The sequence below is a fragment of the Salvelinus fontinalis genome, chromosome 1 (genome assembly GCF_029448725.1).
Source record: "Salvelinus fontinalis isolate EN_2023a chromosome 1, ASM2944872v1, whole genome shotgun sequence".
Taxonomy (NCBI): Eukaryota; Metazoa; Chordata; class Actinopteri; order Salmoniformes; family Salmonidae; genus Salvelinus; species Salvelinus fontinalis.
This window is the reverse complement of record NC_074665.1, coordinates 59,704,159-59,727,867: the sequence shown is the minus strand read 5'-3', so window position 1 is coordinate 59,727,867 and position 23,709 is coordinate 59,704,159. Positions and strand designations below refer to the sequence as shown.

General features: G+C 44.4%; 1 protein-coding gene across 2 annotated transcripts in view; it reads left to right on the top strand.

Moving 5' to 3' along the window:
• Positions 1-23,235, top strand: part of LOC129858932 (sodium/calcium exchanger 1-like) — a 168,333-nt gene extending 145,098 nt beyond the window's left edge. For both annotated transcript variants that reach the window (XM_055928186.1, XM_055928177.1), the window contains exons 6-7: positions 13,417-13,692; positions 19,505-23,235. In XM_055928186.1, the coding sequence (XP_055784161.1) occupies positions 13,417-13,692; positions 19,505-19,881 (653 nt within the window). In that variant the 3' untranslated portion in view covers positions 19,882-23,235. The remainder of the gene's footprint in view (positions 1-13,416; positions 13,693-19,504) is intronic.
• Positions 23,236-23,709: the final 474 nt, after the last annotated feature.

Genomic DNA, 23,709 nt, shown 5'->3' with positions numbered 1-23,709 from the left:
TTGTCAGAGCATAGCGTTGTTGCCTTATTACCTTATGTGTGCTTGTCAGTGTCTATGTGTGAACAGTTTGATTTCTAAAGAGGACGTGGCAACTAGCCTTGAAACCTCTGTGAGTGTGTGACTATAAGCTCAGTGTAATAGTGGCCACTGAAGCACTTTGGATTTTTGTCGAGGTGTGAATGTGTTTTGTGTGTGTTGTTTTGTTTCTGTGTGTGTGTGTGTGTATGAGTGTGTTGAAAGTTACAGCATGAGTATCACTGTGTGTGTGTGTGTGTGTGTGTGTTTGTGCGCTAGTTATCTACTGTGTCGTCCAATTGTTCCCGCTCTGGCTCAATTAATGACAAGCCCTGCCTCCGCTCTCTTATCTGGGATTAGGCTGTGTTGACGTTTTGACAGCGGGAGTGTGTGTGCGTGCGTGCGTTTGTGTGTGTGTGTGTGTGTGTGTGTTTGTGTGTGTGTGTGTGTGTGTGTGTGTGTGTGTGTGTGTGTGTGTGTGTGTGTGTGTGTGTGTGTGTGTGTGTGTGTGTGTGTGTGTGTGTGTGTGTGTGTGTGTGTGTGTGTGTGTGTGTGTGTGTGTGTGTGTGTGTGTGTGTGTGAGCCTCCTGGATCGACTAGACACTAACCGATCACACACCCCAGGTATTTAAGCTCCTTTTGTTTCCTCTAAAAGCGGTCTGTGCGTGTGTGCTTCTCTCTCTCTCTCTCACCCTCTCTCTCTCTCTCTCTCTCTCTCTCTCTCTCTCTCTCTCTCTCTCTCTCTCTCTCTCTCTCTCTCTCTCTCTCTCTCTCTCTCTCTCTCTCTCTCTCTCTCTCTCTCTCTCTCTCTCTCTCTCTCTCTCTCTCTCTCTCTCTCTCTCTCTCTCTCTCTCTCTGCTGTGTTTAAAATGCACATACAGTCATGAAATATTAATCTTCCCTTACCTCCCCTCTCTCTTTATATATATATATATTTTTTTTCTTTCTTTCGCCCTGCAGCCCCTCTGATTATATTTGCTCTGAAGCCAGTAGAGAGGGAGAGTGTGTCAGGCAGCGTAGCATTTGCAGAGCTAGCCTCCTCACAAGTTAGTTTAAGAGAAATCATTGGCTTCCCACTGTGACTTGGTCCAGGGTGTTGATGGAGATTGGTTGTGAAATTCTCGCCAGTTTGTGGGTTGGTGGCTTCTCCATACCTGTGGGGCAGCAAAGCTGTGTAGAATCGCACATTAAAAAATACAGTTTACTACAGAAGACTACAGTACTTACTATATCATTTTGAACTGTAGTATACTGTAGAATATTATACTACCTACTGTAGTATACCTCGATCATGAGTAGTACTTGCTATAGGATTTTGTAGTATACTGTGGAATACTACAGTAAATAATAGAGTATACAACAGACAGCAAAAACTCTACAGTAAATAATACAGTAGTGTCTGCAAAAACATACAGTGAATGCCATAGTATTTAACCATAATATATATACTATAGTATTTTTTCATGTGGGATGTGCGTGTGTGTATGTGTGGCCGTTGACCACAGGGTTCACTTCTTCCCCCGTATCAGTCTCAGATAAATGTCCTGACAGTCAGTTAATAACTCCCCTGACAACTCTGTCATTATTTCCTTTCATGAATCTGCCCATCTCTTTTGGGACTTTGGATGATGGGTGTGACTGTGTGCCTCTGTGGCTGTGCAGATGGGTGTGTCATAAGTGTGTGTGTCTCTGTGTCTGCACTCTCTGTGACCTGTGAGTGACAGCCCCACCACAAGCTAATATGGTGCTAGATGATTCATTTGTTTGGCTATCACCACTAAAGAGAAGAGAGACTGCTGAGTTGTGACAAGAACACCGAGACTGTGACTGACTGCAGAGAACCTCCCCAGGCCTATCTCAATGACACAGCAGCATATGTGCTCTTCGCTGCCAGTCAGAGAGAAATTATTACCCGGAATTACTTTAACGACCATCCTTTATCAACACTGAGCAGCTGTAATAGAGATGTGACTCATTGATGAAGTCGAGGGTGAGGAGTTGGCAGAGATACACAGATATGCCTTCAGTAGGCAGGGAAAGAGGGGGAGGAGGAGTAAGGAAGATAGGGGAAATAGATGAAAGGAAGCCTCAGAGAATAGAACACAATTTTCTTATTGAGAGAGAGAGAGAGAGAGAGAGAGAGAGAGAGAGAGAGAGAGAGAGAGAGAGAGAGAGAGAGAGAGAGAGAGAGAGAGAGAGAGAGAGAGAGAGAGAGAGAGAGATTGCGCCACATAGCGATCCTTGAATGTCGATCACTATTGGATGTGTTACAGCAGGAGTAGGTAACTAGATTCAGCAGTGGACCGATTTTTATAGGAGCAGCTGGTCGGGGGCCGTAACATAATAATAATAATTTTAAGCACTGCAAATTGACCACAACTGAGCCCCCCAAAAAATTGTGTATTTGAAAATACCAATAATTTCATACCTTGATTACGTTGAGACTGGATCACACTGTCACGTTCCTGACCTGTTTTCTGTTATTTTTGTATGTGTTTAGTTGGTCAGGACGTGAGTTGGGGTGGGCATTCTATGTTGTAATTCTATGTTGTATGTGTTTCTATGTTTAGGTCGGTTGTAATTAGCCTTATATGGTTCTCAATCAGGGACAGGTGTTTGACATTTTCCTCTGATTGAGAACCATATAAAGGTAGGCTGTTCACACTGTTTGTTTGTGGGTGGTTGTCTTCTGTGTCTGTGTATGTTGCACCACACGGGACTGTTTCGGTTTGTTCGTTCGTTTGATGTAGTCTGTTCCTGTTCGTGAGTTCTTCGTGTCTTTATGTAAGTTCCATGTTCAGGTCTGTCTACATCGTTCGTTTTCTTAATTTGTAGTTTGTTGAAGTGTTTTCGGTTTTCGTCTGTACTTTAATAAACTTCATTATGTCCAAATATCACGCTGCACTTTGGTCCAATCCCTACTCCTCCTCTTCGTCTGAAGAGGAGGAGGACAGCCGTTACACACGCCTTTTTTTTATTTGTGGGAATGCTTCAACCAGACATGAAATATTTATTTATTTATTTATTACCAAAAACTTAGGAGGCCAAAATAAATCACTTGCGGGCCAGTTGTGGTCTGTGGGCCGCCTGTTGCTGACCCCTAGGCTACAGTATGTGATTGTCTGTGTCTGTGTCTGTGTGTGTTGCAGATGTGTGATGGGTTATCCTACAGGATTCATCCCATTAACTGTGACTGCATGGGGAGAGATTGGCTCAGTCTTATCTCTTTACCATAGCTAACTGGTTAATTGGCTCAGTTAGCCTATAGCTCGGTAGCTAATAGCTTAGCTTATAGCTTAGCATGCAGGCTAGTTCTAATGCTGGGGATTCGACAGATGTCAGCGTAGAGTTTAAAATTTGTGTTCCTCAGCTAGGATGTGAACCCACTGACCCTCTAGTTATCCCTCTCCCTTCTCTCTCTCTCTCTCTCCATATATATCTCTAATTCCCTAACCTCTGCTTCCGCTGGCTAAACTCAATCATTTAACATCCGGGACAGTGAAGTGTTTAATTGGATTTTACAGCGCTTTTGGGAAAGTATTCAGACCCCTTGATTTTTTTCCAATTTTGTTACATAACAGCCTTATTCTAAAATGGATTAAATAAAAAACAAAATCCGCAGCAATCTACACACAATACCCCATAATGACAAAGCGAAAACAGGTTTTTAGACATTTTTGCAAATGTATTACAACTAACAAACAGAAATAGCTTATTTACATAACCCTTTGCTATGAGACTCGAAACCATGCCATTAGGTTGAAGGAATTGTCCGTAGAGCTGGATTGTGTCAAGGCACAGATCTGGGGAAGGGTACAAAATCATTTCTGCAGCATTGAAGGTACCCAAGAACACAGTGGCCTCCATCATTCTTAAATGGAAGAAGTTTGGACCACAGAGACTCTTCCTAGAGCTGACCGCCCGGCCAAACAGAGTATTGGAGCGGGAGAAGGGCCTTGGTCAGGGAGGTGACCAAGAACCCGATGGTCACTCTGACAGAGCTCCAGAGTTCCTCTGGGGAGATGGGAGAAACTTCCAGAAGGACAACCATCACTGCAGCACTCCACCGATCAGGCCTTTATGGTAGAGTGGCCAGACGGAAGCGACTTCTCAGTAAAAGGCACGACAGCCCACTTGGAGTTTTTCAAAAGGCACCTAAAGACTCTCAGACCATGAGAAACAAGAATCTCTGGTCTGAGAAACCAACATTGAACTCTTTGGCATGAATGCATCACATCTGGAAGAAATAGTGAAACATACCTACAGTGAAGCATGGTGGTGGCAGCATCATGGTGGTGGCAGCATCATGCTGTGGGGATGTTTTTCAGCGGCAGGGACTGAAAGAATAGTCAGGATCGAGGGAAAGATGAACGGAGCAAATTACTCAGGACTTCAGACTGGGATGAAGGTTCACCTTCCAACAGGACAACGACCCTAAGCACACAGCCAAGACAACGCAGGAGTGGCTTCGGGACAAGTCTCTGAATGTCCTCGAGTGGCCCAGCCAGAGCCCGGACTTGAACCCGATCGAACATCTCTGGACAAACCTGAAAATTTCTGTTCTCCCCATCCAACCTGATAGAGCTTGAGAGGATCTGGAGAGAAGAATGGGAGAAACTCCCAAAATACAGCTGTTTCAAGCTTTGTCATTATGGGGTATTGCATGTAGATTGATGAGAAAAAAATAACATTTTAATCAATTATAGAATAAGGCTGTAACCTAACAAAATGTGGAAAAAGCCAAGGGGTCTGAATACTTTCCGAAGGCACTGTAAAGTTGAAATTAATGTAGTGCTCCGGTCCTGTGTGCCCAGTTTAATGTCGCCTTCGCTGGGTTTGGAGCTGGCTGCCTCCCCCTATAGGGCATGATGGAAAGATGAACACCTCCTCAATGACCTCTCACTGTCACCTACAACCTGCCATTACCTGCAGACACACTGGACATTGGCCAGAGGCTCACTCTCTCTTCCTCTTTCTTTCTACAGCATCTCTTTCTCTCACTCTCTTTCTCTCTCCTTTTCCCTATTCATGGTTTTACTTCTGTCTGTGCATCACAGTGTGTGTTGGCGTCTGTAATGTGTGTTCGAGTTGATGTGTATAATTTATATTGCTGAGCAATTAGTGACTTTTAAGGTCAGTTCGGTTTTGGTTCGATTATAAAAAAAAATATTATATAATCACAGTTTTCGGTTTCATTATTATTTATTTTTTTACGTTAAATGCATTATGAAATAATGACATTACAATGATTTTAGAGCTTTTTAATGGAAATTTCAAAGACAAAAATAGTGAACATTCAAAAAATATTCCATTGTCTCTGTCAGGTCCACAGTGGGTAGACATCAATAGAAAAATTGAAATTACTATGAAGTTTAATATTTACTTAATGAAAACTACAACTCCCTTCAGCTCAGCGTAGTTCTTGACCTGTTTTCTCTCTTGAATTATTTTATTTCTCTCTAGAGAAACATTGCATTGGGCTCACAAAAAATAAATGAATGGAATTCAAATAATTTAACTGACGTCGGTCAATTAGTTGTTTAATAACCCCCAAAAAATGAAATGTTGGTTAATCGTGTCCTGTAGCGTATGCTGTGTGTGCAGCAGGTGTGATCATCACAGCAGTGTTCATTATTCACACTACCTAAACACACACACTACTACAGTATGTGGCGATACAGAGGACATTGCCCGACCTTATCTGACCTTTGTTGACCCGTGCCACACAGGGGTCAGTTTAATTAGCAAGGTACAGACCTAGGGGACTCAGAGCACAGCTACCTGCTGAGACAGACAGATGGCAGCCTGTGCCAAACATTATCTTGGATGTTGTTGGTCTGGAGCTGAACCCTAAGTCCAAACAGAAAGCTCTGATCTAGTCAAAGGAATGGAATGGTTTATTATCCTCCTCCTGTGAGGAAATTCAAGATAGAGAGAGAGAGAGAATCAGTCTATTAGCGACAGCCATGGCTCAACTCAAGAGAAATGTTCCAATAGATACAGTTGAACTACATCAGGGAATATGTTAGTCCGAACCAGAAACCCATACGAAATCCATACTGTAGCGAAGGTATATGATGTGTATGTTAATGTTAACCTTTATGTGTGTGAGATTACCTGGGACAGAAGAAGCGTTTCAACAGCATTTCAAATGATTTAATGAATGTACTTGTTGACCCTGGAATCATCTAAAAAACGAGCACTTAACCACCATTAACCATCCGTTAAGAGCCTTTAGACATATCAGCAGGCGCTAGCTGGCTGTGTGCAGGCAGGGGTTAAGGTGGCCGTGGCTAATGGACAATTCTCCTCAGACAAGGTGTGTTGTGGTGCCGCAGGAGATAAAGCCATCCTGTTTACTGATGCATTAAGTGGATGTGTGTGTGACAAGACTGTAAAGTGGGAGTTTTGAAAGGGCGTAACCACCATTCTTTTTTTCAGTCTTTTTTCTGTATGCTATACTCTTGCTCTCTATTTCTCTCCATCTATGTCTCTCTCTCTCTCTCTTTCTCTCCCTCTCTTTGTGTGTGTGTGTGCGTAAAACTGGCACACACTGTGCTGCACATATGTATATAATTTTGTATTATATCTGCAGTAGAACACAGAGTACATTTATCTCTCTCAACCTCTCTCTCATAACTGTGTGTTTAATGATGAGTAACCACAGGCAGGGATGTGAGCCGCAGAGCTCGCTCAGGCTATAAAGTAATGTCCCTCTGTTGGTTTACTTTATTACTCCAGTCACTTCCCTACTGAATATTCCTTCTAGAATAGCCTCTCTCTCACTCTCTCTCTCTCTCTCTCTCTCTCTCTCTCTCTCTCTCTCTCTCTCTCTCTCTCTCTCCTTCCTACTGCAATCTCTCCTTTTCCCTCCTACTTCCTCCTCTCTACCTCTCCATGGGAATGAACGTCTGATTAATACAGTATGAGCGCTAAGAAACCAGGAGGAAAGGAATTGATGCAGAGAGAGGAAGGAGAGGGGTTGATTGTAGAGAGCATAGATCGAAATGAATGGTCGATAGACAGATTAAAGAAAATTATACGGGAGGAAAGTAGAGAGGAGGTGTCAGGGGTGTGAAGGAGTGGTAGATGGACTAATGAGAGGAAAGGAGAGAGGAGGTAACGGAGTGATGGATAAACAGATGAGAAGAGTGGGAAGGGGTGATGATGTATAAAGGACATATGAGAGGAGGTGTCAGGGGTAAAGATTAGGAGCAGGTCATGAGGTCAGATATCATTAGAGACACACGCCCCCTCCAGACTGGCTCTGATGTCACCACCTCCTCCACACTCCTCTCTGTATGTGGCGTGTGTGTTTGTATGTGCGTGCCTGTAAAATTAAGGACAGGGAAACTGAGCTCCATTACAGAGTTGAGGGAGAAAGAGAGAGAAAACATTTAAAGAGAAAAGTGAATGAGAGAGAGAGAGAGCGAGAGAGCGAGAGAGAGAGAGAGAGAGAGAGAGAGAGAGACTCTCTACATTTAGTGGCCAAAATCCTGTTTTGGCATGGGCAGCGCCATTGAGGACTTTGACCATTTTGAAGTAGTCAACTGGGTGGGACTTAAGGAAGTACCACATCATTTCATCCAGGTCACCAGGATATATAAGCCAATGAATTATACTTGTGAGGAAACATTCCATAACTGCAGGTGGCAGTAAATCTCTCTCTCGCTTCTCTCAGTTCCATGTATGTAGTGAGTATTTTCACTCCCTATGTTTAACTTAATGATTGATGGTGATGAGTGGAACTCCTTACAGTAGGAGATACATACAGGAACTAAGAGTGAGTCACCTCATGTCCCAGTTGTTCACAGGGCAGGCTATTTGACGCCATAGCTTTGGGTTCTCAGATAAACCCTGACACAAATTATGTAAAGCATTCCTCGCCTACACTGAATGAGTGCCTTCTTTATCATCCTAACAGGCACTTCTCTAGCGTTCTCGGGAGATGGTTTGTATTTATATGGCTAGGGAGATGGGTTGTATTTATATGGCTAGGGAGATGGGTTGTATTTATATGGCTAGGGAGATGGTTTGTATTTATATGGCTAGGGAGATGGGTTGTATTTATATGGCTAGGGAGATGGGTTGTATTTATACGGCTAGTGTAACGGCTGCCGAAGTCGTTCTCCTCCTCAGACGAGGAGGAGCATGGATCGGACCAACACGCAGCGAGGTATGTAGACATAATGAATTTAATTATATTAACGAATACAAAAATACAAGACAAACTTCAAAACAACAAACGACGTCAACAGTCCTGAACATGCGATCTAACTTAAAACGCAGAACGCACTAACAGACTATACAAAACGAGACAGAACCGTGTGGTGCACAAACACAGACACAGCAACAATCACCCACAAACAAACAGTGAGAACAGCCTACCTTAATGGTTCTCAATCAGAGGAAACGTCAAACACCTGCCTCTAATTGAGAACCATATCAGGCAACACATTTAACCCAACATAGAAACACATAACATAGAATGCCCACCCCAACTCACGCCCTGACCAACTAAACATATACAAAAACAACCGAAAACAGGTCAGGAACGTGACAGCTAGGAGATGGTTTGTATTTATATGGCTAGGGAGATGGTTTGTATTTATATGGCTAGGGAGATGGGTTGTATTTATACGACTAGAGAGATGGGTTTGTATTTATACAGCTAGGGAGATGGTTTGTATTTATACAGCTAGGGAGATGGTTTGTATTTTTATGGCTAGGGAGATGGTTTGTATTTACAGTATATGGCTAGGGAGATGGTTTGTATTTATACAGCTAGGGAGATGGTTTGTATTTATATGGCTAGGGAGATGGTTTGTATTTATATGGCTAGGGAGATGGGTTGTATTTATACGGCTAGGGAGATGGGTTGTATTTATACAGCTAGGGAGATGGTTTGTATTTACAGTATATGGCTAGGGAGATGGTTTGTATTTATATGGCTAGGGAGATGGTTTGTATTTATATGGCTAGGGAGATGGGTTGTATTTACAGTATATGGCTAGGGAGATGGGCTGTATTTACAGTATATGGCTAGGGAGATGGTTTGTATTTATATGGCTAGGGAGATGGTTTGTATTTATATGGCTAGGGAGATGGTTTGTATTTATATGGCTAGGGAGATGGTTTGTATTTATATGGCTAGGGAGATGGTTTGTATTTACAGTATATGGCTAGGGAGATGGTTTGTATTTATATGGCTAGGGAGATGGTTTGTATTTACAGTATATGGCTAGGGAGATGGGTTGTATTTATATGGCTAGGGAGATGGTTTGTATTTATATGGCTGGGGAGATGGTTTGTATTTATAAGTCTACTCTGAGCACAAATAACACAGGGCGTTAGAGCAGATCACTCTTGTCAAGTCGTTGGTCACTGCCTTCTGTAGTGTGCTGCATTACGTTGGTCACTGCCTTCTGAAGTGTGCTGCATTACATTGGTCACTGCCTCCTGAAGTGTGCTGCATTACGTTGGTCACTGCCTCCTGAAGTGTGCTGCATTACATTGGTCACTGCCTCCTGAAGTGTGCTGCATTACGTTGGTCACTGCCTCCTGAAGTGTGCTGCATTACATTGGTCACTGCCTCCTGAAGTGTGCTGCATTACGTTGGTCACTGCCTCCTGAAGTGTGCTGCATTACATTGGTCACTGCCTCCTGAAGTGTGCTGCATTACATTGGTCACTGCCTCCTGAAGTGTGCTGCATTACGTTGGTCACTGCCTCCTGAAGTGTGCTGCATTACGTTGGTCACTGCCTCCTGAAGTGTGCTGCATTACGTTGGTCACTGCCTCCTGAAGTGTGCTGCATTACATTGGTCACTGCCTCCTGAAGTGTGCTGCATTACATTGGTCACTGCCTCCTGAAGTGTGCTGCATTACGTTGGTCACTGCCTCCTGAAGTGTGCTGCATTACGTTGGTCACTGCCTCCTGAAGTGTGCTGCATTACATTGGTCACTGCCTTCTGAAGTGTGCTGCATTACATTGGTCACTGCCTCCTGAAGTGTGCTGCATTACGTTGGTCACTGCCTCCTGAAGTGTGCTGCATTACATTGGTCACTGCCTCCTGAAGTGTGCTGCATTACATTGGTCACTGCCTCCTGAAGTGTGCTGCATTACGTTGGTCACTGCCTCCTGAAGTGTGCTGCATTACGTTGGTCACTGCCTCCTGAAGTGTGCTGCATTACATTGGTCACTGCCTTCTGAAGTGTGCTGCATTACATTGGTCACTGCCTTCTGAAGTGTGCTGCATTACATTGGTCACTGCCTCCTGAAGTGTGCTGCATTACATTGGTCACTGCCTCCTGAAGTGTGCTGCATTACATTGGTCACTGCCTCCTGAAGTGTGCTGCATTACGCGGATAAAAATTGTCTGACTTGCGGTGATCAAAGGTCATGAAGTTCTGACTTCAGTTTCTCTTTATCAACTTCATCCTGCAGTAGGGCTAGCCTGCATTGTGGGAGTCTCTGTTGTCAACCAATCATTAGGTTGTTTTTGTTTGACCCACGCGAACGTGACCAAAGGCAGGACTGAAACAGGAACAAACTTTGCCGTGATTCATGTATACAGTGGATATGTACAAATGAATGTGATATTTGAGGCTTTCTCACCAATTGATAGTACAATGTACACACACATACAGTATGTTCACAGTTTGTGAGTGTGTGATATGCGGGTTGCAGACATGTTTATTTCAACAAGAAAAACTTGTATAAATGATGGCAACACTGCCATATTGCACTGAGCCTTGCTGTTGGAAAACTACATCAGTGGTGCACCTCCCACAACTTTACTCCTCGACTTGTGTCTGCAGTTGGTAGCTTCAGCCTTGCCACTGAAACGAGCCCAAAATCTCAGTAAGGGCCCTCATCTGGGGCTGCTCCACTGAGAGGGTTGCCCATCACCCTGTTAACACAAGTCTCTCAGCCTGTTAACACATGGTTCTTCACGGTAGATTACCGCCATTACTAGCCCGAGGGAGAGGACACGGCAGGCAGATCATTGACTGTATATGAATGGGCAAAGCCACATAAATCACGTGACACCATTCATTCCTATGTGAAGACTCAATAGCGCATGTGAAGCCCAGGAAGTCGGTTAAGATGGCGTCTCATTGTAGCAGGTTAGGAGAGCATTTCAACGAGATGTTCTATATGGAAGTCCATTTACATTAAATGCCTATCAGGTATGAAGGTAAGACCCAGATGCAGACAACATCAAATGAACAATGGTTTAATAATTCAACAGGGGCAGGCAATAGACAGGTCAAGGCAGGCAGGGGCCAGTAAACCAGAGGTGGGGCAAAGGTACCGGACGGCAGGCAGACTCAGGGTCCGGGTAGGTAGAGGACAATAATCCAGAGGTGGGGCAAAGGTGCAGGTCGGCATGCAGGCTCCGGGTCAGGCTCCGGGTCAGGCAGGTGGGCTCAGAGTCAGGACAGGCAAGGGTGAAAACCAGGAGGGTGAGAAAAAGAGATACTGGGAAAAGCAGGAGCTGAGAAACAAACGCTGGTCGACTTGACAAACAAGACGAACTGGCAACAGACAAACAGAGAACACAGGTCTAAATACACATGGGATAATGGGGAAGATTGGCGACACCTAGAGGGTGGTGGAGACAATCACAAAGACAGGTGCAACAGATCAAGGTGTGACAATGCCTCATGACTTGTCAACGTGCACAATTAGTCTGTGCTTCAGTCTGATCAACTGTAGCCTACTGATAACAACCATAGCTGCAGGTAGCCTAGAGTCTGCTATGCACTCTGATCCCATCTGGGCCTGGCCAGCCTAAACTATGTAGCCTAAAATAGGCCCATTTATTTGTGTTCTGAGAAAATGTGAATGTGATCAAATTTGGTTTATAGTCAAACTTCAGGAGGCTAGGCTACCTAGCCTCCTGAAGTTTGACCTAACCTAATCCAAAATGATTGACTGGAATTAATCAATCAACACAATAGTGATGACATACTGTATGAGTATATTGTTTTATTACAGAATAAAAAAATATCATATGACCTGATTTGAAAAATAATCTGGTCCCATCATAGCCCACATAAAACCTTTTGTTTTTACAACAATTTGTTTTACTATGTCATATTCTACAACTAGGGTCCAGAGTTGGTTTGGTTAGCCTACCAAATCAAGAAAAAGGCTCCAGAAAAACAATTTCCTCCCCTCCACTCTGGGACCTGTGGTGCCACCTCTGAAATCACCACACAATGTTACAAATTAAAAAACATCCTATTTGTATGATCTGCATTTGACATGTTTTTGGTGGTGGGGATGAGCTCCCATTGATTTATGTGGCTCAGTGCAGCCGGCATCTACTGTGACAATTTCAGAATATAACAGGCTGTTACTGCAATTTCAGGAAAAAAATCAATAAAACAAGTCTCAAATATTAGGGAATGTCTATACATTGCAGCTCTTTCAAAAACATTGCTGTTTAAAGGTCTTACTCACGTCAGCTACGGAGAGTGTGATCACGCAGTCGTCCAGAACAGCTGGTGCTCTCATGCACGTTTCAGTGTTACTTGACTCGAAGCGAGCATAGAAGTAATTTAGCTCGTCTGGTAGGTTCGTGTCACTGGGCAGCTCGTGGCTATGCTTCCCTTTGTAGTTTGTAATAGTTTGCAGAGGGGTTGAGACATAAATGACCAGAGCGGTGGAGAAAGTGGGAGAAAGGCACTTAACACCATATTGCCATATTGGATTGTGTGTGTGTGTGTGTGTGTGTGTGTGTGTGTGTGTGTGTGTGTGTGTGTGTGTGTGTGTGTGTGTGTGTGTGTGTGTGTGTGTGTGTGTGTGTGTGTGTGTGTGTGTGTGTGTGTGTGTGTGTTAGACTTTTCTGTGTCTTGAATTTGCCTTGTTAAAAATGTGACGGAAAATAGCTTTTGACATTTCTCAGATAAAAGGCATTGTGCAATTTGTCTGGCCTTTTTACAGTGCATCACAATGTGAACATGTTCAAATGGCTCTTTTGGTCCCTTGAGATTGTGGTTCAGGCCATTAGGGATGCAATCATTATGATGGTCAAATACCAGATTAATATTGTATGTCTAGAAAGATGTGTGTCTGTGTTTATACACACACACATACAAAGATGTTGTGTACCTGTTAGACAGGATTGGCTCCAGTCCGAGGCCTCAGGCTATGATTACACTCTGACAAATTAGCTCCAATGTTAAGAGCAGCAAAGCATCATCATCACAAAACATCACTTTGGCTCACTTATTTCACAAAACATTGTCTGGTGTTCAGTAAACAGTTGAGGAATATCATTCGTCTCAATACATCAACTAAACAATCGCATCCTTTACATATCCCTTCTCCTCATCCCCCTCTCCTCTCTCTTTCTCCTCATCCCCCTATCTTCTCTCTTTCTCTCGGCCAGGTGAGGATGACGATGATGAAGAGTGCGGCGAGGAGAAGCTGCCGTCCTGCTTCGACTACGTCATGCACTTCCTCACCGTCTTCTGGAAGGTTCTGTTTGCGTTCGTGCCCCCGACAGACTACTGGAACGGCTGGGCCTGCTTCGTGGTGTCCATCTGTATGATCGGTCTGCTCACAGCCTTCATTGGGGACCTGGCCTCCCACTTCGGCTGCACCGTGGGCCTCAAGGACTCTGTCACCGCTGTGGTGTTTGTGGCCCTGGGGACCTCCGTGCCAGGTAATATTATAAACTAACCCTGGTGTTTATGCTAGATGTACTTGCTTTGTAATGTTGACAGTAGCACTCCTTTTACAGTACCGTTTAACCTAGATGTACTACTATGTAATGATTGTGGTAACGTTCTTCCTACAAAAGTCATGATTCAATCCATATCGCGTAAATTCATCACTACAGCGTGATTGAAATGTAAAGGCGATGTTCTCGCTTTGGCAGAGACTGTGTTCACGGTAAAGTCGGCTCAGTCTGAAATGACCTTCACATTTCAGTCGCGCTATAGCGCGCTATCGAGCCCTTAATCGCTCCAAACACTCCCAGTGTCCAGTGTTTACCTCCTACATTTACTCCCACCATTCATTTACACTGCTTACACCCTCTGCTAGATACTGTTACATGTATGCATGACATGTTAGTCGGTGGCTGATGCTCTGTCCCTGAGCAGTTTAACATCACTGTATACAAGTCAGCCAGTTGAACAAGAGCCTAAATAAATACACATGGAACATCAGTTCAACCCCTCACAGCTACCATGGCATAAACCTCACACTCCTATGATGAATAATAGTGCACAACCATAAGTGTGTGGAATGGAAAAGGATGAAACAGAGTAATTGCTAGCAGGTAAGATGTCAGGCGTGGGTTAGTCCAGAAGATGGCTGATGTCTTTAGAGGCAGAAGATGGGCAGTGACTCAGATGTGGAGCCAAACACAAACACACACACGCACACACACACACACACACGCACACGCACACGCACACGCACACGCACACGCACACGCACACGCACACGCACACGCACACGCACACACACACACACACACACACACACACATACACACATACATACATACATACATACATACATACATACATACATACATACATACATACATACATACATACATACATACACTGTTCTTTGCAATTTGGACTGTTGCAGCAGCCTGACTTGCTTTAGTCTTCGACCTTCCCCCGGGTGTGACTGCATGTTTCTCCATGAGTTTCAAACTCTGTGCAGAGTACACACACACAGTCTCACACACACACACACACACACACACACACACACACACACACACACACACACACACACACACACACACACACACACACACACACACACACACACACACACACACACACACAGCTTAATAGCTTTCAACTGGGACTGATACAGTGCTTAGCTAATTAGCTAATTAGCTCTCGGTTCATGTATTGTACACTGAGCTGCTTCACAGACCTGCTGACCAGCCAGTCACTGTAACTCACTCAGGACTCACCGCTCTGACACTTCTAGACATTACTCCTGAAACACTGTTCCCCTCACTTCACTAATACTTTAAACCCCATTTCACAAGCACAAAGGACAAAGACGTGTAAAGAAACAGTACAAGCAGTCAATATTCTTTGTGTCTGTCATTCTGTTTGTTTGCACAAGGGATGTTGTGTGTGCATGGGTAACTTTCCAACAGAGTACACACGTTTGTAGTGGCTTGCTAATTTGAACCCTGCCTCCCCATGTTCACACAGACACACACACCGCTGCACTGCTTCGCCACCCATGTTCATTAGTATTGAGTTATTTTTCATGGGGATCAGGTGTTGTGCAGTGTCCTGCCCTTTAGAATATGATGCATTACTCTACACAGGAGCGATAACAATAACCGAGGGGGTTAAGCTAGCATTAGCCGCCGTAGCGCTGTGCTGCTGTGCTGCTGTGCTGCTGTGCTGCTGTGCTGATGTGTAAATGGACCCTGCTGGAGCCTTCACACCACACCTCTCGCCCCACTGTAATTATAGTCAATACAAAGGCACGCCACAGCCACACGTCTCAATGAGCCTCGTTTGTCATGGTTAGTGAGCCAGAGAAGAACATCAGCAGCCCATATAAAAGTAACATAGAGGGAGGTCAGAGGGTGTGTGTGTGTGTGTGTGTGTGTGTGTGTGTGTGTGTGTGTGTGTGTGTGTGTGTGGGTGTGGGTGTGGGTGTGGGTGTGGGTGTGTGGGTGTGTTTCAAAAATAAATGGAGTATGATAAAGAGCACACTGAGGAGAATATGTAAATCTCTGCATTTAATCATGCAGTACAAAAGGGACCCTTGTATTGTATATATAGAACACCTAAATGTACATTAATCTCTAGGGTGTTTTCCATCCTACATGGGGCATGGCTAATGTAAGGTTGATTAATAAGACTGTAGGTAGCGTTGAACAACCCTTCCCAGGCACACTGCCCTCCCGGGCTCACACACAGACACACACACACACACACACGCACATGCACACGCACATGCACACGCACACGCACACGCACATCTGAATATTTGAGAATTTCCTCAGAAAGCTGCAGGTCTAAATATAAGTCCAGCTGTTGTCACGTCCCTCTCATCCTGGCCAATTATCACCGCCACCTCTGTGTTGACGTTTACTTCTTCACAAAGTGGAGTCTTTCTGGTTCGTGCTCTCGCTGTGCTGGTTGATACACTTTGAAGGTGTGATGGAAAACGACTGAGTATTTAGTGAAATTCTCTCCCTGTTTTTTATCAGTGCAGGTAGAGAGACTTTTAAACGTGTCTTGCTATTGCCACGAAACTATTGTACATGTCGTTGTTTCTAGCGCTATGGACTACTCCTCTATAGGGCCTTACTATGCAAACAGCTAATGGCTGATAGAATGGGAGATCAATCCAAGACGCCGTCTGTAGGCGTGAGCGTGAGCATGACATTCATCATGACATTCATCATGGAGGTGTGGATAGATTACGGGGTGCTCTGTCACAGTCATTCCTAACACATCTAGAGAAAAGAGAACCTCGCTGCTGTCCTTCTTGACTTACTAGAACCATGATTGGATAGCAGGAGCGTGGGAGCATCAAGTCATGTGAGAACACTCCCAGCACACAGGAAGTGACATCATCACCATCACTTCCTCCTGGCCTTGCCAGGAAGGGAGAGCAGCGACGGACAAGGCCATGGAGGCCTAATTGCCATAGTAACTGATATAGCCATTAACGGCAGCTGCGGCAGAGAGAGGCTGCTGCTGCATGTTAATAGTGCCGGAGAGAGCAGCAGATGTGTAGTAGGCAGTTAAATGGCTGGTGATTGTAGGGCTTGTCAAAGATAACAGTCTCCACTGTGACTGTGTGATGTCACAGCCAGGAAGTGATTAGCAGGCAAGCTCTTATCATAGAGATGGAACTGAGAGGTGTAAAACAGTCTCAGGAGCTTATGCCTTCTTCTATCTGCTTTAGAAAAGCCATTATCTTGGAGGTAGAGAGGAGCTAGATTTTGCTGTATACGGTGTTGATAGGGCAGAGGAGATTGGATATATGGTGTAGGATAGAGAGGAGCAAGAAGAAGGACAACACAGATGCTCTCTCTGCCCACACACACTGCTCGCTATCCTTACACAATCACAGCCGCCAATTGGACTGCAGTGCGTGTGTGTGTGTGTGGCAGTGCTGGAAACCACTGCCTGGGGTTGGAAACTGAGCACACACGAGCACACAGCCCACACACACGCACGAGCACACACCATGCAGGGACAAACAATCACTCTATTTCATCTGACAGTACATACTGTGCAATTCTATATCCGACAGTCATACACTCCTCGCTACACAAATGCCCCTCCCGTATTAAAGGGTAGCTGCAGTAGTCCCCACCCTGGTGTGTGTGTGTGCTTGCATACATGTCCCTTTCTATAGATGCTCTGGTTTGTGTTGTCGAGAACTGTGAGGCTGTGGCGTTCCCAGTGTCCCCTCCCCTCCCTCCGTTCCCTCCATCCCACCTTCCATTCTCAGTGAAGCTGCACAGTATGATGATTAGTGCAGACATTTACGAGGCAACCCCTGTCTGTTCTGCATCAGCCTTTCGCCACTCCACAGCTCTCTCCCGTGTCTTTCTGTCCGTCCTGCTTTTGTCCTCACCCTGCATTCTGCTCAGGGGATCCGACCACACTCTTATCAGAGAGAGAGAGTGAGAGAGCCTTTTGTCCAGTCTGCCGCACAAAGCCTGCTGCACTGCCAACGCCTGGCTCAGTCTACTGTACTGCAGCTCTCTCTCTCTCTCTCCCTCTCTCTCTCTCCCACAGACATCTAAACACACCACACTATCCAGCTAGCTAGAGCATTCTCTGTAGAGAGAGGATTGAAGACGTAGCGAGTTTTAATGTCACATGCACAAGTACAGTGAAAATGTCTTTCTTGCTAGCTCTAAACCCAACAATGCCATAATCAATAACAATGTAATTCTACAAATATCAAGGTAGAACAAAAACACGCAAGAAATAATAAGAACTGTCATTGAACAATAAATGGGCCAGAAGAAGATTTAACCAATCAATTTATTCATAGAGACAGACAGAGATAAATAGACAAATATCTCAGTTAAACTGTTGTGTGGATGGCTGCTTCATGACTCTGTACATAGCTCTAATACTTTAAATAACAATTCACCCATTCTGAATGTTATAACATTTTTGTGCATCTCTGAGCGATGTTTTATCGAATCCCAGGGTCATTTCATGTTTTCATGTGCATTACAGGCGTGGTACGGCGAGTTTTGCATCGTATGATAGAACATTGCTCAGAGATGCACAAAAATGATGTAACATAAAAAAATGGGTTATACATTTACTTTATGTTTTTCAATCGTATTTCTTCCTGGGTCTTGGTCCAGTGGTTTTCCAGCTCAGTGCAAGGCCCGAGTGGCCAGAGTGGCCAGAGTGGCCCGAGTGGCCCGAGTGGCCCGAGTGGCCCGAGTGGCCCGAGTGGCCCGAGTGGCCAGAGTGGCCAGTCGGCAGGCATGGGATCAAGGGACAAGTCCCTGTGAGTACTATCCTGTCACTGGACATGAGATGGATTATTTTTAAGTGATGAATCTTCCTCAGTTACACGTTACAGCTCTCAGACCAGTCATTGCTCAGCATCTGTTCTAAATCAACCACAGCTACTTTATTCACGATTGTAGTCCAGTAACGTCCACACTTGTATGCCCATGTCGGTGCCCGTCTTGTGCCATGTTGAAGTCAGCAGAGCTAGATTCCCAGTGAATAGTGCCACTCAGGGCCAATGACCATGGTATCATGTCCAGCTGGCTAGAGCCTGATGCCAGCTCAGTGAATGGAGTCACCCTGAGGAGTACTTTGTCTCAACCTGGCCTCCCTCGCTCTTTCTCGGGCACCAGGAAAATAAAAGGCAAGGGTGCACAAAGGAAGTGAGGAAGGACCGAGGGACAGAAAATAAAACAGAGTGCTCTGTCACTTGCCAATGAAAGACATCTCAAACATTAGAATGGTTCCTTGACTTTCTATGAAAGCACTTTCTCCTGGAAAGGTAACTGCAACTTAGCATAAACAGCTGGCTCCACTCCAGAGATTGAATGGTGTCTTCCTGCTGGGCTGCTGTTGTTCCTACAGCAGACTGTTTAAATCCAGACACATAGACGGCCATTTATGGAGAAGATTGTGTGCTTGCCTCAGGTATTGATCTGGGTCTGGGGGAAAGAGACCCAGACAGAAGACTTCTGCTGAGACGGAGCCCCTGTCACTGCAACAGTGACAATTTTGCTCCCTGATTATAGTCTGCAGACATTACATTGAATTATGTCTTATGAAACAATGCTGTTCTGTGTTCTTTAGACTTTTAATTAATATTGAGCTTTTTTGTTTTGCCTGTCACCCTTTACCCACACCCTCTTCCCCATACCCCATCACCATTAATTCCCCCAATCCAATAACCTTTTCCCAATCGTTATTGAATCACACACACAACACCCTCCTCCCCTCCATCCTCTCTTCCCTTTCTTCCAGACACCTTTGCCAGTAAGGTGGCAGCCATCCAGGACCAGTATGCTGATGCATCCATCGGCAACGTGACGGGCAGCAACGCGGTCAACGTGTTCCTGGGCATCGGCGTGGCCTGGTCCATCGCCGCCATCTACCACAACTCCAAGGGCAACGACTTCAAGGTAGACCCGGGGAGCCTGGCCTTCTCCGTCACCCTCTTCACCATCTTTGCGTTCATCTGTGTCGGAGTGCTGATGTACCGGCGGCGGCCTTCGATCGGCGGCGAGCTGGGAGGTCCGCGGACTCCCAAGATACTGACCACCATGCTGTTTGTCAGCCTGTGGCTGCTGTACATTCTGTTCTCCTCACTGGAGGTCTACTGCCATTTCAAGGCCTTCTAAACAGCTACAAACTTAAGAAGGCCCTAGAAGAGCTAACCTGAGACAAGGAGGCAACAGCAACAGTGAAAAAAGTTTTTCTCTTGTCGTTAATAACCCCGACCCACCCCACCACTTCCCCCTTTTAAGAAGTGAAAGATCCCTCCCCTAGTGCTTAAAGGATGAGACTGGTTGTGCAGGCGAGGAGCGGCCTGTCAGCGCTGGGACAGAGACACCTCTGAAGTCTGTAGAATGACAGTTGTGCGCGTGTGTGTGCGCGTGTGTGTGTGTGTGTGCGTGTGTGTGCGTGCTTGTGTGTGTGTGTGTGTGTGTGTGTGTGTGTGTGTGTGTGTGTGTGTGTGTGTGTGTGTGTGTGTGTGTGTGTGTGTGTGTGTGTGTGTGTGTGTGTGTGTGTGTGTGTGTGTGTGTGTGTGTGTGTAGCTGTTTGTTATGTCTCTCACTACCCAGCAACCCGATATAAACAGCATCGTAGACGCCTGGCGCTCATTTCAAACTAAACACTAGACATTTGAGTGAAATCCTTTAATAATTCCCATACCATCATTATTGATATGTATATGCATGAACATCAAAAGAAACAAAGATACGGCTGTTCGCAAACATAGTGGGTGGGGAGTAACAGGTACTTTTGAAGAAAGTCTCTTGTCTGTGTGTTAGTCTTAATAAATCTCAGTTAGGGCCTGGCTGCAAGAGCTGCTCACCACCTTCTGACCCTCGATTTGATCCCCAGTAGAACATCTGATTAGGTTTCCTCTGTTCTTTTATCTTGCTGTAGATGTAGTTCTGTTAAAGGAGTTTAGCATACTTTTACCTTTAAGGCCATATCGTGATTGAATGGCCAGCGTTACCATTTTAACTGTCAGATAACTCGTTGTCAACTTACATTATCATTTTCACCACCACCATGCTTGATTCAAATTGCAATAGAATGCAGAGAGACCGTACTGGATCGCCCTCTGCATTAGCTCCATCCATTGGCTACACATCTTTCAGCAGCCTCTCACCATTGGCTCTTTCTCTCTATCTTTGTGTCTAAGCTCCTACCAGACTGGTCTTTTTATCAGTCCCAGTCCTCAAGGGCTCTACAGTCAATTCTTAACCACTAACCCTAACCAGAAACCCTTTACCCCTCACCCCTATCATAAACCCACCCTCAACACTAAACCTTTAACCACTAACCCTAACCAGAAACCCTTTACCCCTCACCCCTATCATAAACCCACCCTCAACACTAAACCCTTAACCACTAACCCTAACCAGAAACCCTTTACCCCTCACCCCTATCATAAACCCACCCTCAACACTAAACCCTTAACCACTAACCCTAACCAGAAACCCTTTACCCCTCACCCCTATCATAAACCCACCCTCAACACTAAACCCTTAACCACTAACCCTAACCAGAAACCCTTTACCCCTCACCCCTATCATAAACCCACCCTCAACACTAAACACTTAACCACTAACCCTAACCAGAAACCCTTTACCCCTCACCCCTATCATAAACCCACCCTCAACACTAAACCCTTAACCACTAACCCTAACCAGAAACCCTTTACCCCTCACCCCTATCATAAACCCACCCTCAACACTAAACCCTTAACCACTAACCCTAACCAGAAACCCTTTACCCCTCACCCCTATCATAAACCCACCCTCAACACTAAACCCTCACCCTCTTTCTCTCTCCACTGAGCTGCGCATCTTCATTTTTTAAACATTAAATGGAATATTTCAATAAACAATATCTTAAACATAAAATACATCAATTGTAATGGTGGACAGAAGTGTAGATTAAACGGTTGCTATAATGCAGTAGCTATAGGGACATTTTACAGAAGTTCAAAGTGAAGCTGGTGAGAAATACATTGACTGAGTATTTTCTATTTTCTGAGGTAAAGGCTTTTGTCTTAATGATGCAATCTTTTTAATCCATCTTACTGCCAGTCTCCAGATATAAGGGTTTACATTCAAGACTGTTACTCCACATCAGGCAGGTCAATCAGTGTGTGGAAGAGGAAGACGGTCCACATTATTTGATGAATATACCCCGAGTTTCCTACTGAGTTTGTTTAATACACTATACTTGATGTGTAACGTAACAATAAAGTAAAAGTAATCATAGTTGTAGTTTGGTTTTAGAAAATTCAGATTTAGTCTTGTTCTTGTCATTTCTCACCACAGAATTTGCAGCCCCTGAAAAGGTTCCATCTAGATTAAAGTACTTATATGGAAGCCAAGTGGAGTTTACTCCTATTTTGCCAAAGGGAACTATTTCTAATGGAAACTCCAGTAACAGCTTAGCCAGAATATGAGTGTGTTTTCTAACACACTGACATTTCTTAACACCACCAAAAAGATCCCTGTGCGGTACCAAAAGCCTTGGTATTGTTTTACCTAAACAGAACATTTCTAATTCCAAATTTGGATAAAAACATTGACATTTGGTGGAGATGGGGTGATGTTTCAAATTGAAGGAAAAACATTGCACTGGTTCCCGTGTTTCTAATGAAAAGGATGACATTGCTTATATGCTGACGATGACTCTGCTGTTACATGATTATACATTATGACCTTTCTCTGATCTGAAAAGGTTACTATGACATTGAAATACTAAAAAAGACCTTTCCTCCAACCCTAATACTCAACTAACCAACTACAAATGACAAGAAGAGGAGGAGGAGAAAGAAAAAACATGTGAAGTACAGCCATACATTGTGTACTGGTGCAGTGAAGCACAAGGACTTCTCCTGCCCAGCATGTTGCTATAGTGTGCATCTGCACTGTGACTGTGCAGCATCTCTCTGTGTCCTCTACCCTCCCCACATGCCATGTCCATATTTTGGAATGTTAATCGTTAATTAATGTGCTACTTGTTCACACTGTGCATGAATGATAACATGTCTGTATATACTAAGCAGCATCCCATTCGTTGATGTTGACGGAGGTTTGAATGTTGTATAGATTTTGACTTTTTTTTTTTAATGTACTATAACCTAATGTTTTATTTTAAGTTGAATGATGTATTTGGTAACTTGCACATTAAATAAAAAAAGGCAATATCTGCTGTTGTTGAATGAGGGTGAGAACTTAACGAGTTACCTATCTTAAGGGAGTTGCATGGGTATTTGTACAAAAGACAATGCTTGCTTATAATGACATGGCTGGTTGTATTATTTGACAGTGTAAAGGCTATTTTGTCATTGAAGAGATAATATGTGTATATACTGTACATTGTTACGAGAGAGAGGTCTGATACCTCCACATATCTTAGTGAATTCTACATATTTATTTTAAAACCCTCACTAAACTCAAGAATGACAAATATTGCCTTTTTGGAGAAGTAGTTTGCTTAAATGCTGGTTTTGCTCTCTCTTTTCCTTCCGTGCTGAGCAGTGTTTCGTCTTAGATAGCTGAAAAGTGTGTCAGTTCTTCATGCGGGGTGGATTCCTTCTTCAACTCAAGATCTGTCTGTCTGTCAACCTGGTATGTGCCCACCCATCTGTCTCTCTGGCTGGCTGGTACTGTACCTGCCTATCTGTCTCTGTCCCTGTTCAGTGTCTGTCTGTCTGTCTGTTGGTACCTGAGGTGCGTCATCTGATTTACACCACCACCGCCCGCTGCGCAGATGGACCGTCGTTTTTCAGGGTTCCAATATATTTCACTTTCTCTCTTTCTTTTCCCTCCTTGCATTCACACTTTCTCTCTGTTTAGCTCTCTCTCTCTCCTCTTTAACTTTCTCTCAATCTTAACCTCTCGATTTGTTCTTTCCTTGCTGTCTCTCTTTAACAGGGTTTAGTTTGCTATTTGTTTTGTCTTTTTGTTTGATTT